Genomic DNA, 14237 nt, shown 5'->3' with positions numbered 1-14237 from the left:
CCTTTTGTTGCATGCACTGGAAAGGTGGGGAAGTTAGAGCTGACTTTTTTTTCCCCTTCTTTTTTTTTCTTTCACCTTTTTCTTAAAGCAGTTTTTATCACTTAACGTATTTTTGTTAGTGTCCCCTGTAATGTTGAAACTGAAAGGAAAAATGAAGCCACTAAAATGAGTTCCAGTCACGTGACTTTGGCTTGTGGCATTGTGCTAGTCTTTGTACAAAATGAACTGAACCAGATTACTCTTGCTTGCCAGGAATTCCAGATCAAAATGGAAGGGAAGATTAATAGTGTTCCAGTTTGTAGTGTGAGAGGGTTAATGTGTGCTAAAATAAAGTATTGGTCCCTCCAGAAGTACATTTAAATTCTACCTTAAATTTAAATTCGACATTAAATGTACCCTCCTTTACAAAGTGCATTTAAATTCTGATATTACAGTACATATAATATGAAATTATGTTGTTTGAAGGCCCAAGGGATAACTGTGGCTCTCAAATGGAGTTGGGTGCTGTCTCAGCCCTTTGGAGAGATTGACAGGCTGGGGTAAGAGCAGTGCCAAAGTAGAGGCCTGTTTGATAGGTGTGGATGTGGTTCAGGAGGAGGGAGGCCCTGGGTTCCAGTGGGCTCAAACAGGAGGCTAAAGATGAGAGAAGGAAACACCAGTTCTAATGAGTAAGAGAGAGCCTAGCTGTTGCTCAAAATTAGCTGTGGCTGGTGACGAAATTTTTGGCAAGCGTCACAGGATTTTGGAGAACTCTTATCCAAGATCATAAATTAATCTGGAGATTTATTTTGAAAGGTATTTTCAATGTCCAAATCTATGCCTTCCACTTATCAACAAAATGAATGAACGCTATTGGCCATCTGTCTTCAGAGATATTAAATGTTCTTGAAAAGTGTGAATGGTCAAGGAGTAGAGATAGTTTTGTGTTTCAAGAGGGTGAAACCATGAGATACTGACCTAAGTTGTTAAAATACATCCTGTGTAATCATGGGGGATATTTTCTTCTTGCTTTTGCAGACGTATATTGGAAGTGTGGTTATATCCGTTAACCCATACCGGTCCTTGCCCATTTATTCACCAGAGAAAGTGGAAGATTACAGGAATAGAAATTTTTATGAGCTGAGCCCTCACATGTAAGTACGGTATTAAAGCATTAAGTTTCTTTTTCACTCCAGAGATGTGTAGTTGACAGATGTGTCCAGCTGTTTCCTTTGAGTCTCAGGAAAATGTTTTCGTCATTTTTTAAAATTAGATAAAGGAATGTGGAAGTTAATTGTTATTGCCTTATTTTAAAGAAAAAAAGACAGAATACTTCATTGGGCGTCAGGCCCTTTAAGTTCTGAAATATTTGGGTTCAGTATGTAAAATATGTTCTGTTAAAAATTTTGTGTAAGTAGCAGCTGCTGCTAATTATTTCTGCAAATAAAACAAGAATGTGCATTGTTTATTCTTTTAAAGAGCCCAAGCAGCATTTTCATAAAGTTGGATCCAGAAAGATCCCAAGTGTTGAGTTGTGTAATGGTTTTTGAGCAAGAGGAAGAAATAGTACCTTCAGTTTATAATCTTCACAGACATTTTTCACCAGATGTGTATATCAGACCAATGATTTCACCTTCCCTGAAGCTGGACACTTGTTTGATTTTTCTGAAGGTCACTTGTTAGTGTAAAGAATTTTTGTAAATAATAATCTACAATAATCACATAGTGCCAAGGTTGGAAAACCCTGCACTAAAGTGAAAGAGCCTGCAGAGTTTCAGTTGTGTTCTAGCAGAAAAGAATTTTCTCTCTGTGATTGAAGATGAGCTATGGGCTCTGTTGACTTTGATAGAAAGTAAAAGCTAATAATTAAAAGATATACATACCCCTGTCTTAGATGTTTCCCTTGTTGATAGAGCGCATAGTGACATTTTTGGACTGTTTGGAACTAAAGATTTAAATAATTCCTTAAAATGGTTGTTCAAAGCTAAATGTTATCTATTTTACCAGTCAAGTGGATTCTGATTATTCTGTTTTCTTCCAGAAGTAGATTTTGCAAGTACATCTTGTTTCATTTTGCTTTGAAATTTGTTTTATAAAGTTATCCCTGAGGTTAAGTCCGTGTCGTGAAATATTTTATTTGATGCCTGAATATTTATTTTAAATCCTCGGCCTTGAAGCCATGCTTCCCAAAATAAGATGCTTGGATAAGCTGTGTGAGAATCCCCTAGAAGCTTATGAAATATCTAGCTTCCTAGGTCTTACCTCTAACAAACCAGGAATGTACATTTTTCACAAGCTTTCCAGGTGATTCTTAAGTACATGCACATTTGAGAACATGTTGTCCTAGATGTGTATTTACAGATGTTTTCCTTTCCTTAACTGCTTATTGCAAATCGTGATCTTTACTGCAAATAGTCTTAATGATATAACAATGGCTTGTATTCATTGAGCACTTACCATGTGCAAGCACTGCTCTAAATACTTTACGTGTATGATAACTCATTTTATTCTCAAAATAATTCTGTAAGGCACATACTGTTACAAACGGGGAAGTTTTACCAAAGCCACACAGCTCATGGATGGGGAGCCAGGCTGTGAAAACAGTCATCTGCTGTGCCTCTCAGCCAGAAATGGATTCTGCCCTTTTCATGGTAGGGACTCTTGCTGTGCACTTCTGTCCACACATGAGGCCCTCCAGGGTAACCTTAGCTATGCCTCCGTTTATCTCCAGAGACCATCCTTCTTCCATTTGCAGCTTTAATTTCCAGTTTGGGGATATTTAGATATATAATAGATGTCTATTCTAGAACGAAGAGGTTCACGCCCTGTTATATCCATGTTTATCCCTGCCCTTGAAAGATTTCTAAGAGTCTGTGTGGCACTGCTATCCCTGGTTTACCCCTTTTACTCCTCAAGGAAAACAACTACGATCAGCTATAAAATAAATATCCAATGTGCTTAGAATAAAAACAAAATCTTTTTTTTTTTTTTTAACTCAAGAAATGTTTATTAGATTGAGTTAGGTGACAAAAACTTTTTTCCATGGTCTATAAAACACTGCATGGGGTGACTGTGCAAGGTCCAAGTTTACCTATCAATCTGAATTTGCGAGATATCTATCACACCCCTTTCCCATCTCCCTTTGTTCTTTCACTCCTTCCTACCTGTGTCATCTTTGCATATTCTGTGCCTTGGCCTGGAATGCTTTTCCCTCCCTTTTCCCCCAGGCAACTCCTGTTCTTCCTTTAGATCTCAGATTGCATTAGACCTCCTCGGGGAAGAACCTGCCCTCACCCTCTCTGGCCAAGGTCAGATCTATTATTGCCCTTGTCACAGTTACAATTTAACAGTGCTTTATGAGATTATTTGATTCCTGTCAGCCTCACCTGCCATGCCAGCTCACCATAATATTCTCAGCATCCGAAAGTAAGTTCGGTGCTGAAAACATGCTGAACACTTCCTTCCTCCACTTACTTGCGAACTATGTAATCTTGAGCAAATGGAAAAAAAACTTCAACTCAGAAATTAAGCAGTTTGATCTGTTGAATGGGAAAATAATTATTAACTCCTAGGCTTTTTGTGAGGGATAACTGTCTGGTAGATATTTAGGTAATTATCTGGCATACGGAAAGTACTTAGTATGGAATGGGTCACTGTAGTGAATTGTATGCAATGGGCCCTGTAGTGAATTGATAGTGGCTGCTATTCACAGTGATTACAATTGTGTGTGGGACGCATTTCAAACCTCTAATACGCTCTTTCTTCCCAGTTTCTCCTCCATGGTGGGACATTTTCCTCTCCTTTAAGGCATTTTCCTGCATTATTCTTTGTGAATGTCCATCTCTGACAGTGTCTGAAATAGGGTCAGTGATACCTAGATTACCTACTAAAACCTAATCTGACATTCTCAGGTAGTAGTTGTTATAGTAATACGAGACAAAACGAGAGGCCTCTGGGTGGCTCAGTGGGTTAAGTGTCTGACTTCAGCTCAGGTCATGACCTCATGGTTTGTGGGTTCGAGCCCTGCATTGGGCTGACAGTGCAGAGCCTGCCTGGGAGTCTCTCTCTCCCTCTCTCTGTCTCCCCTCCCCCACTTGTGGGCATGCTTTCTCTCTCACTCTTTCAAAAGTAAATAGAAATACACTTTAAAAAAAAAGATAAGATTAGTTTAGGCTTTTGATGCATTCTAGCCATAACTATTTCAAGGATTTGGTCCCAGTTTGAAGAAAAATCTTAAATAGCTGCTCAGACCACATATACTTTGAGAATTTTGCCAATTAATTTACCTCAGATTACATTTGGAAATTAACTTGACCTGTTGTTTGCCGTGAGCCATCAGAACCTCCAGATATTTCCCTTACAACTCATGTTTTTAAAGGTGTCCAGAAATTATCTTTCTTTATTTTTTTTAACAAAATGTTTTAATGTTTATTTATTTTTGAGAGAAGAATGTGTGTGTGGGCAGGAGAGGGGCAGAGAGAGAGGGGGTGGAGAGATAGAATCCTAAGCAGGCTCCACACACTGTCAGCACAGAGCCCAAGCGAGGCTCGAACCCATGAACCAAGAGATCGTGACCTGAACCAAAACCAAGTGTTGGATGCTTAACTGACTGAGCCACCCAGGCGCCTCTTATCTTTCTTTAAATGCCAGACAACTGAACAATATTTACATTTCATGTAAGTATGGGACTTTGAGATAGCGGACATGTATAAATGAGTAAAATGAAACTAAATAGTGGCTTCTTACCTACACTCCTTTTCAAAGGTAGTTTTATGTTGTCATACCCCTTCTCCTCTCTTCTGTGAACTCCTATCCCCTTTATGTTTGGAGTCACCCCTTGAGCAGGCTATCCTTGGGGGGCATGCCCAGAGAAATGAGGGCTCCACGGGGCAGCATAGATGACACCGTGCCTTTCTCTTTGTGTAAGGAGTGTCTTTCCCACGTGATTTTCAAATTCTTTGCACATAAGGAATTTTTTTACCACGTCCCGGTGAGGACTTAGTACGTTTCAGGTAACTCACGAACTGCATTCATGGAGAACTGCCTCAGACCACAGAACCTCATAGATGGGAAAGAATGGCAGGAGCGATGAGGAGACTAATCGACCTACTTAATCTCTTCCCATTCAGAATAGCACCAGGACAATACACCTTCTGAGATTTTATTTACCAAATCCAATTCCTTTTGGTGGATGATTGCTTTGTGATCTTGCAGCCCTAGATACCACTTTATTACCATTCTGTGGATCCACCTAAAATCAGCACATGCTACTTCCCTTCCCAGAAGCCTTCCTGGGCTCCCTAGTTGAGTGAACTCCCAAGTTCCGTGGCTTAGTATTCAAGCTCTGCACCGTCTAGCCTCAGTTAGCGCTCTTCTCCAGGCCCCCACACACCAGCAACCTCCTTCATGCAACCTCCTTCCGAGTCCCAGCCTTTTATGTCTCCTCCTTTCCTCTCCTCCTGCTGCATACCCATCTCTGTTGTTAAAACCTCGCCAGTCTCCTCGGGTCTGTCTGAAAGCCCAAACCACAAGTGACTTCTCCTGCCTCTGAGTTACCGGAACCACCTGTGATCCCACACCCCACTTTTCTTACTGCGGTTTGTTGTGTTTCTATGTCATCCTCTTTAATGAGATGGAAGTTACTGTAGATCAGGAACCTTGTCCTGCATACCTCTGTGGCTCTCTCAGTGCTTTTTCTCTTAAGAGTTCAGTGACAATAGAACAAAAGAGCTTTTATAATTTTTCATTACATTTTACTTGTGTTATCTCATCTCTGGCAATTCAATGAAATAAAACTATTCTTAGTAGGATATTTACAGTGTTCAAAATTTCATGGAGTATAATGGGAACTTCTTCACATTCTTATAAAAGAAGTAAGCTAAAATAGTATTTTTATGGTGCCCTTCAACCCTGGGTGTTCAGATCCAATTTATTCATGATACAGAGCACTTTCCTGATGTGTCTAGCCAAGGGACATGGTGACATAGAAGGAAGAGTGTGTTGTAGCCCCAGCCAGCAACCCCTTCAGGTGGTCACAACCCAAGAGAAAGCTGAAATGTGTCCGTAGCTTAGGATATAATGTGGTAGCCATATTACTCGGGGCATTACAAGCACTGTTTGAAGCAAGCAGTCTTTCCCTTTTAGTAAATGAAAAAAAACCCTGCAACAAGTTTTAAAAATGGAGAAAACTGGCTTAAGGCTTTGAAAAATTTTGTTATTCTCACCTAAAAATGAGAAAGTAATGGAGGATTTGGACAGTGCTCATGTCAGTGGTCCAGACATGAGCCCTCTGTCACTAGGGAGCTTTTGACCCCTAATTCAGTGCCAGATTGATTTTATAGGACCACATGCCATCACCCGTAGAATGACATTGCTGGAAGGCTTGTGTATTTTGAGTCTTTGTTTCTTCTGTTATCCTTTTACTCAAGGTAAACCAGATAAATGTTATAAAGAACATTTCTGGCTATATTTCAAAATATACTAGTGCTGTGAGTGTCCAAAGCTTAGGATAAAGGTCCAGGACAGAAGATCCAGATGTTGTCCCTTTTAGGATATCAGTATTTTTTCTCTGCAGCCGACTTGACATTCTGTGAATAAAATTGTATTTATTTTGAGAACTCTTATGACAGTTCGATCCTGAATTCTCATAGAGGTTGCTTGTGTATCAGAGTGTGAAAGTGCTAATTCTTAAGGAGAGACAGAGAGAGAAAGTTAGTTGATGCGATACCATGTTGCTGAGGCTTTTGTATTATTTCTCTCATCTTACTTTTGGAGTAACTGAGCCTCTGATTGGTTCTGTACCTCTCCAAAAACCACTTGCAGAAACAGATGTGGGGCTTTCCCATTTAGCATTCTTTCCACTTACTGCTTTAGGAAAGTTACTCATTTACTGAGCAAATATTTATCAAGCGCTCCCCCTGTGCCAGGCTCTCTGTCCGGCCCTGGATGCAGTTGTGAGCAAAGCAGATAAAATTCCTGTCTCCTTGATGGGGAGACAGTCTTCTGACTTAAGTATATAGAAACCCAGATTGTTGCAGCCATCAGTTAGGAGGGAAACCGACAGAGCAAAGGCAAGGAAGCTTTTGTGGAAGACAATGTGAATGTAGATAGTTTTCTTAGAAAGCACAGTTGGTTCCCGTTCTCTCGGGTGGTTTGCGTTAGGAGCCGATAGGTTGTCGTCTGGAAGATTTTGCATCTGTGCGGACCTGTGACCAGCGTGAGTGGCTTGACAGAGTCCGCACTCCATCTTGAGTTCTGGTGTAAGCTCCTTAAGCTGACATTTCTGTGGAAGGACACCGTCATGAAAATAGTTGGAATTGCCTTGTACCTTTCTGCACGACTCTCATGGCTCACGATGAGCAGAAGGCAGTCACTGTGCTTGCTTTTAGTCTTGCCAGACATTTGTTTGATTCTGGACAACTATGGATTAGAAAACTTCTTGATTTGGAGAGACTGTGGAGTTTCATGTTAGCCGTACAGCTGTGCCGTGGAGGTGGGTGAAGGACAGCTGTTCAGCTGAAGGCTTCCTGAGTTCGTGGTGAGAAGGACCATTTCTGGGCCTAGCCCAAACTCAGTTTTTACAAAGCTCCGTGTACTGACTTCCAACCTTTGATGCCCAAGCCTTTATTCTCAGTTTATCTTATTTTTAAGTTTATTTATTTGAGAGAGAGAACACGCCTACAAGTGAGAGGGAGAGGGGCAGAGAGAGAGGAGAGAGAGAATCCCCAACAGGCTCCATGCTGTCAGTGCAGAGCCCGACGCAGGGTTCAAACTCACAGACTGTGAGATCGTGGCCCGAGTGGAAATCAGGAGTCCAGTCAGACACGTAACCGACTGAGCCACCCAGGTGCCCCTCAGTTTATTGTTTTATTGGGTATATATTCCTGGCAGAAAGACACCTCAACTAATTCCTCTTTCAGATTAAGAACGTTTCTAAACTAAAGTTGGAAGGTTGGATCTATGCCACCAGAATGAGTTTATCATGAAAATCATTGTTTCTGTATGTCTGAGAAGTCTCAGAGTCCCAATTTCTAGATCCCTAATGAGAATTTATATCACTTCTCACAAAGTGCACATCTCAGACTTGGAAGTTTATTTTGAGAAGTCTGTTGGCAATGCCTAGCACACATGCTACCCAGCATGCATGGTTATGTCACTGATACCCTCTTAAAGGGAAAAGTTTGGTTCTTTTTTTTTTTTTTTTAATTAAAAAAAAAATTTTTTTTTAGTGTTTATTTTTGAGACAGAGAGAGACAGAGCATGAATGGGGGAGGGTCAGAGAGAGGGAGACACAGAATCTGAAACAGGCTCCAGGCTCTGAGCTGACAGCACAGACCCCGACGCAGGGCTCGAACTCACGGAACGCGAGATCATGACCTGAGCCGAAGTCGGACGCTTAACTGACTGAACCACCCAGGCGCCCCGGAAAAGCTTGGTTCTTAGCAAAATAGGTTTCTTCCTGCTGGAGTGTTACAGGTCTTTGACAGGCCCTGAGAAATTCTCCAACATTCTAGAAAAGATCTGTTTCATCCAAAGGAGTGGCACTGAGGCCTCAGCCCTGAAAATGATTAATCTAACATTTTACTCCCAAAAGAGAACTATAGTTGGAGCCCGTGTGGAGAGCCCTGTCTAGAGAGAGTGTGTTTAGGGTAGGTGGCCAGGGGCACCCCCTTTGTTGTCGAAATGAGAAGCATGGCCATGTCTGTTGCTGGGGCTTGTGTGGCAGCAGGACAGGGTAGGTAGGGCAAAAGGAGCTGTGTCGAGTTTGTCTAAACAGGGGTCAGCCAACACTAGTCCTGATCCAGTCTGGGGCAGTTAGCAAAGCCAGAGATAATGGAAACAGAGTTTAGTGAAGCGTGTCGGGTCCCACACTTTGGAGACTGGAGAGGCAGGGGTGCGTCCTGGGGCTGTCCTGGGATAGACAGCCCTAGTGTACCAGCCCCAGCAGGGGTCTTCTTGCCGCTGCACTGTCCAAAATGTTCTTCCTTCCCAGCCCCAGCCTGTCTCAGGGATCCCACGTCCCCACGTGGAAGTGGGGACACCAACCAAGTGTCTAACCATCCACTTCAGTTCTGACACGACTCAGATTTGGGGCGGGTTTCCCAGGCCAGGGCCTCACGTCCCTGCTTTGGATGCCTGCTGCGAGTGGAGTGCCCCGGCTACCCACACTTCTGCTCAGCTGATCACAAATTTGGGGGTTTCCACAACCTTCCTTAGGTTCAGTAATTTGCTAGGGTGACGCCTGGAACTCGGAAAACACTTTACATCTGTTGGTTTATTACAAAGGAGAGAACTCAGGGACAACCAAAAGGAAGAGATGCATAGGACCAAGTGTGGGGGAGGAGGGGTGCACCGTTTCCATGCCCTCTCTGGACATGCCAGCTTGCCAACACATCACTGCTTCCACCAGCCCGGAAGCTCCCTGAATCTCCTTGTTCGGAAGTCTTTATAACCCAGCCTGCTGCTCCTCCTTCCCTTCCCCGAGGTGGGGAGATGGGACTGTAAGTTCCCACTGTTTCATCATGCATTTGGTCTTTCTGGTTAGCAGCCTTCATCCTGGAGCCACCGGGGGTCCACCTTGAGTCACCTCAGTAGCATAAACTCAGGTGTGGGTGAAAGGCACTTGTTGTGAATAACAAAGAACATTCCTATCGCTCAGGAAATTCCAAGGGTTTTAAGAGCTCTGTGCTAGGAGACCAAATACGTTTCTTACACCACAGATGTGGACATGTGCATGCATCATTCTTGAGGGTTAGCTTCCTGAAACCAAGTTGCTGCTGGAGTTTCTGTATGATGCCCTGGAAACCGGAATCAGTGCGCCTCCTTTTTCCAAGAAATATCTTAAGGGTAGTTCACCAGTTCAACTCAATAAACACTGAATGTCATAAAGACCCAACTGTCAGCTCCCCGCTTAGGCGCCCCCCTCCACATGGGCCCTGGATCCCATCCAGCCCTTCTTGTAGTCCTGAAGGACATCACTCGAGGATTTTCTCTCCACTGTATCCTCAACTCTTCCTTCTCCCTGTTCCCTTCCTACTGACCCACATGCTCTAATGGTTCCTGTGATTCTACGACTCTTAGCTATAGCAGTTTCCTTCTGTCATAAAACTCTTTGAAGAAGTTGCACATACTTGTTGGGTTGGACTTTCATCTCCCCACTCAGCTATGGCTATTCTTTTCAAGATCACTTGGGACCTCCGTGTTGCCAAATCCAGCTGTCAATTTTGAACCTTTATCTCCCTTTAAATATCAGTAACATTTGACAATATGACCAATTCCTTCCTGAAATCCTCTTTTAAAAATTTGGCTTTCTGGCCTCCACACTTTCCTGTTTTCCCCGAGCCCACTGGCTGCTCCATGTCCAGCCTCCCCTGGATGTGCCTCTTCCTCGTGCTCTGAAAGTGAGCACGTCTGAGGGCTTGATTTTGGACCTTTCCTTTTCTCTTCTGTAGGCATTGGTTACATGAGCCTCTGTGGGCTTTAAATGCCCTCTACGTGCTGATGCACCCAGAATTAGGCGTCTAGTTTGGACTTCTCCCCTGAGCTCCTGGCGATTCAACATATTCAACTCTTCAGTATCTCCTTGGGTATCCAAGAGGCATCTCCTCAGACTATTTTACTTTTCTTCATTAATCATTATCTGACATTTCACTAGTGTTCATTCATTGATGTCTTTATTGTTTGGTGGGTTTTTTTAGTGCTTATTTATTTTTGAGAGCGAGAGACCTAGCATGAGTGGGGGAGGGGCAGAGAGAGAGGGAGACACAGAATCCGAAGCAGGCTCCAGGCTCTGAGCTGGCAGCACAGAGCCTGACGCGGGGCTCAAACTCACGGACTGGGAGATCATGACCTGAGCTGAAGTCGGACGCTTAACCGACTGAGCCACCCAGGTGCCGTGATGTCTTTATTGTTTGTCTCCTGGGCTGGAATGCCCTCTCCACGAGAGCAGGGGCTTTGTTTACTTCTCACAACCACGTATCCACAGCAGTTGGAATAACACCTGACAAAGAGCGGGCACTCCATAAAATATTCGTTGGGTGAGCGGATGAATGAATGAATCTGGGGGTCTACTATTTGTTAGAAACTGTGTGTAAAAGGCACACGTGGTCGTTGTCTTCAAGAAATTTCCAGTCTAGTTGGAGGGAGTGGGGGAATGGCTACGTAAATGGGTCATTTTATTATAATAGCATACTTGCAATGACAAGGAACAAGTGGGAAGTACAGAAAAATTAGTGGCTTCAGGGATTCTGAAGACACCATCTGTGTTGAGTCTTGCAGAAGGAATTCTAGAAATAGGTGGCCACTATAGTGTGGTAACTAGCTATGTAGAAGATAAAGCAATAGGCCAGTTTGGGCTACAGCACAGTGAACCAGGAATCTTAGGAAGGCAAAAGGTGTTTGAGTTGAGATGATAGCTACATATAGAACTTTTTTTTTTTAATAAAACATTCAGATACCAGTCTACTTGAATCCTTGGGAGTATTGAAGGGTTACGAAGGTCACTCCTAAGTAATAGGAGGAGAATTTGAGATGAGGGCAGTACTTAAAATTACAGGCTTATATGTCTGGAAAAATTGTCATCTTGCATTTTCAGTCACCAACTGGAAAAAATGTTCAGACTTGTTAAATATGCCTAAATATGTATTTGTACAAATGCAGTGTTTTAATGAATGAGTGGTGAGTGGCTGAATGTTGAAATGACTTATAAGTGGAAACAAATGTTAATTCATTATGTTTTATGACAGAACCTCTAGTTGCTATTGGTGATCAATCATATTATTCAGGAGGAGGAACATGTGATACAGACCATCAAAATCAATATACTGAATTTCAGCCATTATTGACTTCCATAAAGGGTGCACACTCCTTTGGCTATGAAGCCATTCCCTTGAGGTAGTGTTTGCTGTCTAGCTGCGTGGGTGTTCAGCTGGTGGTCTGAAAATCATATTCTCAGTTACATTAGGAACATTCTAAGCCTTATAGATGGCTTGGCCTAATGTAAAAAGATTAGCAATAGAGGAGTAAATTAGAACGCATACACTTTCTATTAATCTTGTTCCTTCAGTCCACCTCAACAGCAAAAAATTAGAAAACACCTGGAGGGAGGGAGGATTTGGCTGGTTTGCACCATGGATCTCTCTACCTTTGGGAAATGCATGCAGGCATATGCTTAGGTTGCCTTCTTTTTAAGACTTTAGATTGCCATTAGAGGGATTCATTCCCACTTTCGTATTCTATAGTTTCATAAAGTATGGATCTCTAAGAGCTCTTGGATATTTCTTTAGAATTGCTAATTTTTAAGCTATTGCTTTGATTGCTTTCAAAAGATGTACTCTCCTGTTCATAGGCCCAACCTCACATTCAGTCCTTTAGTGTTGCTGTTGCTTCTGTGTTTATAACTGTCTTGTCCATTATTAAGAATGGAGGCTTATATATAACTTGCCCATGTGAATAACATTATGGATAAAAACAAGGACATTGAAAATGGCAGAATCCCATTGAGGTCACAGAAAAACTCATTAAAAATGTTACTGAAGTATAAAGATGTTAAGTCATAGATTTATCAAATGAACACATGTAGCTGTTTAAGATAACATGATATGGATGAGTCATTGCCATCTGATTACTCATTACCTGGAATGTGGGTATAAGAAAGGAGGAAGTGTCGACATGTGTATGGGTGTTTGTTGGGCGTTGTTCCTAAAACAAATAGAAATGGTATATAATGCTTTGCATATTTGCTTCCTTTTCATAATGTAACATAATTTTCACTATAATAATATTGTGTCTATGATTGGGAATCACTCTTTGTCTTGCAGGCACAGTTAAGGTAGCATAACTGTTATCTTAAAACTTGAAAATCTGTCATTTTTTTATATTTAGGGACTTCAACTCTTCTTTGGTGTTCATATCTGGCATTGATTGTGACCAGAACTTTGACGATGAAAATCAGTCTTAAGTGAAGATTTTGGCTGTGGAACTAGAGAAGTTGAGTTTGCATGAAGTTGTGGCTGGTGATCAGTTGGTTGTGAGCCCTCCTTTACTTGGCCTCTTCCCGCCTGCCCCACTGTTGCTTTCGTTTCTCCTCCTTTCCCGTCCCATCCCCCTGGTCTTGTATTTTGTTACTCTCGCTCCACACTTCTCCATATCCTCACATGCTCCTCCTCTTTCAACATGTATCAGGAACACACCTGCATTTTCTTAGGGGTACACCTGCATTTTGCAGCTTCTTTCTAAAAGGCCACTTCATGGCCCTAACACCTATTTTCCACAGCATGCGTCATATCACGATTATATGGCACATTATTGTGTGCTGTCTTATATATTTCATTAATTGTTTCCTATTTGTGTATTGGACTTGAGCAAGAGGAAGCATCTTTTGAGCAGGGACTATGCACTATGCTTATTTTGTTGCCTTAAGATCGTGGTCTTAAGATCCATTCAGTGTGGATATTTATATACGGTTGAGCACATAATTAACTATTCAAGTAAATACCATGGAAATGTACTGTGTGCATTATAAAACGTACACATGTATAGGGGGGAAAAGATGAATAAAGACATTAAAATAGAAGTTCTAATATTTTATATCCATACTCCAGTGGCTCATCTTGGTCAGGTCCTGGACCCAAACCTCACTTTGGAGGCCTAGTGTTAGGTACACGTTAGGGTCTCAGCACCTATTTATTTTTAACCTTTAGCGGTTCTGTGCTGGTTGCTAACAAAATTTTTGACTGTCCTAGTGAAAATCAGGGTTATAGGCTAAATAAGGCAGGTTACGCTTGGGTAACAAACCTTCACATCTCAAGATGGAACACGTGAAAGTTTGTGTCTCACTAATAGCCCCCGTCTGATGAGGGGATTTCCTCAGAGGCTCTCCTGCAAGTGGTCACACATATCCAAGCTGCTTTTAGCTTAGAGTTGTTAACAGCCGCAACACATGACTCTTAACTTTGCTGTGGAAGATGAAGAGAAAGCACAGTCAGGCCTCTTTCTCTGGCCCGGGGCACTCGGTGTGAGGTCACATGGCTCAGCCTAACTGCAAAGGTAGCTGGGAGGTACTTTCTCCCACGTACCCAGGAAGGGGAATAAGTGATGGGATTTGGTAAATGTGTTGCAGGGCCCCCTGTTTGCTGGGATCATCTGTTCATTTCAGTAGGGTTATTACTATTTCATAATTGAACTCACAGGTATTGTGTAAAGCAAACTTCTGTGTGAATTTAAATAGGAGTTCAGTAATAGAATTTAGAAAGAAAACA

At 42.2% G+C, this 14237-nt stretch overlaps 1 protein-coding gene across 4 annotated transcripts in view; it reads left to right on the top strand.

Annotated features, from left to right (window-relative positions):
• The window catches only part of MYO1B (myosin IB), a 187025-nt gene that overhangs the window by 52993 nt on the left and 119795 nt on the right, over positions 1 to 14237 (top strand). For all 4 annotated transcript variants that reach the window (XM_049615267.1, XM_049615266.1, XM_049615264.1 and 1 more), the window contains exon 3: positions 1018 to 1133. In XM_049615267.1, coding sequence (XP_049471224.1) covers positions 1018 to 1133 — 116 coding nt within the window. The remainder of the gene's footprint in view (positions 1 to 1017; positions 1134 to 14237) is intronic.

This window comes from Panthera uncia, assembly GCF_023721935.1.
Source record: "Panthera uncia isolate 11264 chromosome C1 unlocalized genomic scaffold, Puncia_PCG_1.0 HiC_scaffold_3, whole genome shotgun sequence".
NCBI classification, from domain to species: Eukaryota; Metazoa; Chordata; class Mammalia; order Carnivora; family Felidae; genus Panthera; species Panthera uncia.
This window is presented reverse-complemented; position numbering and strand designations above follow the sequence as displayed.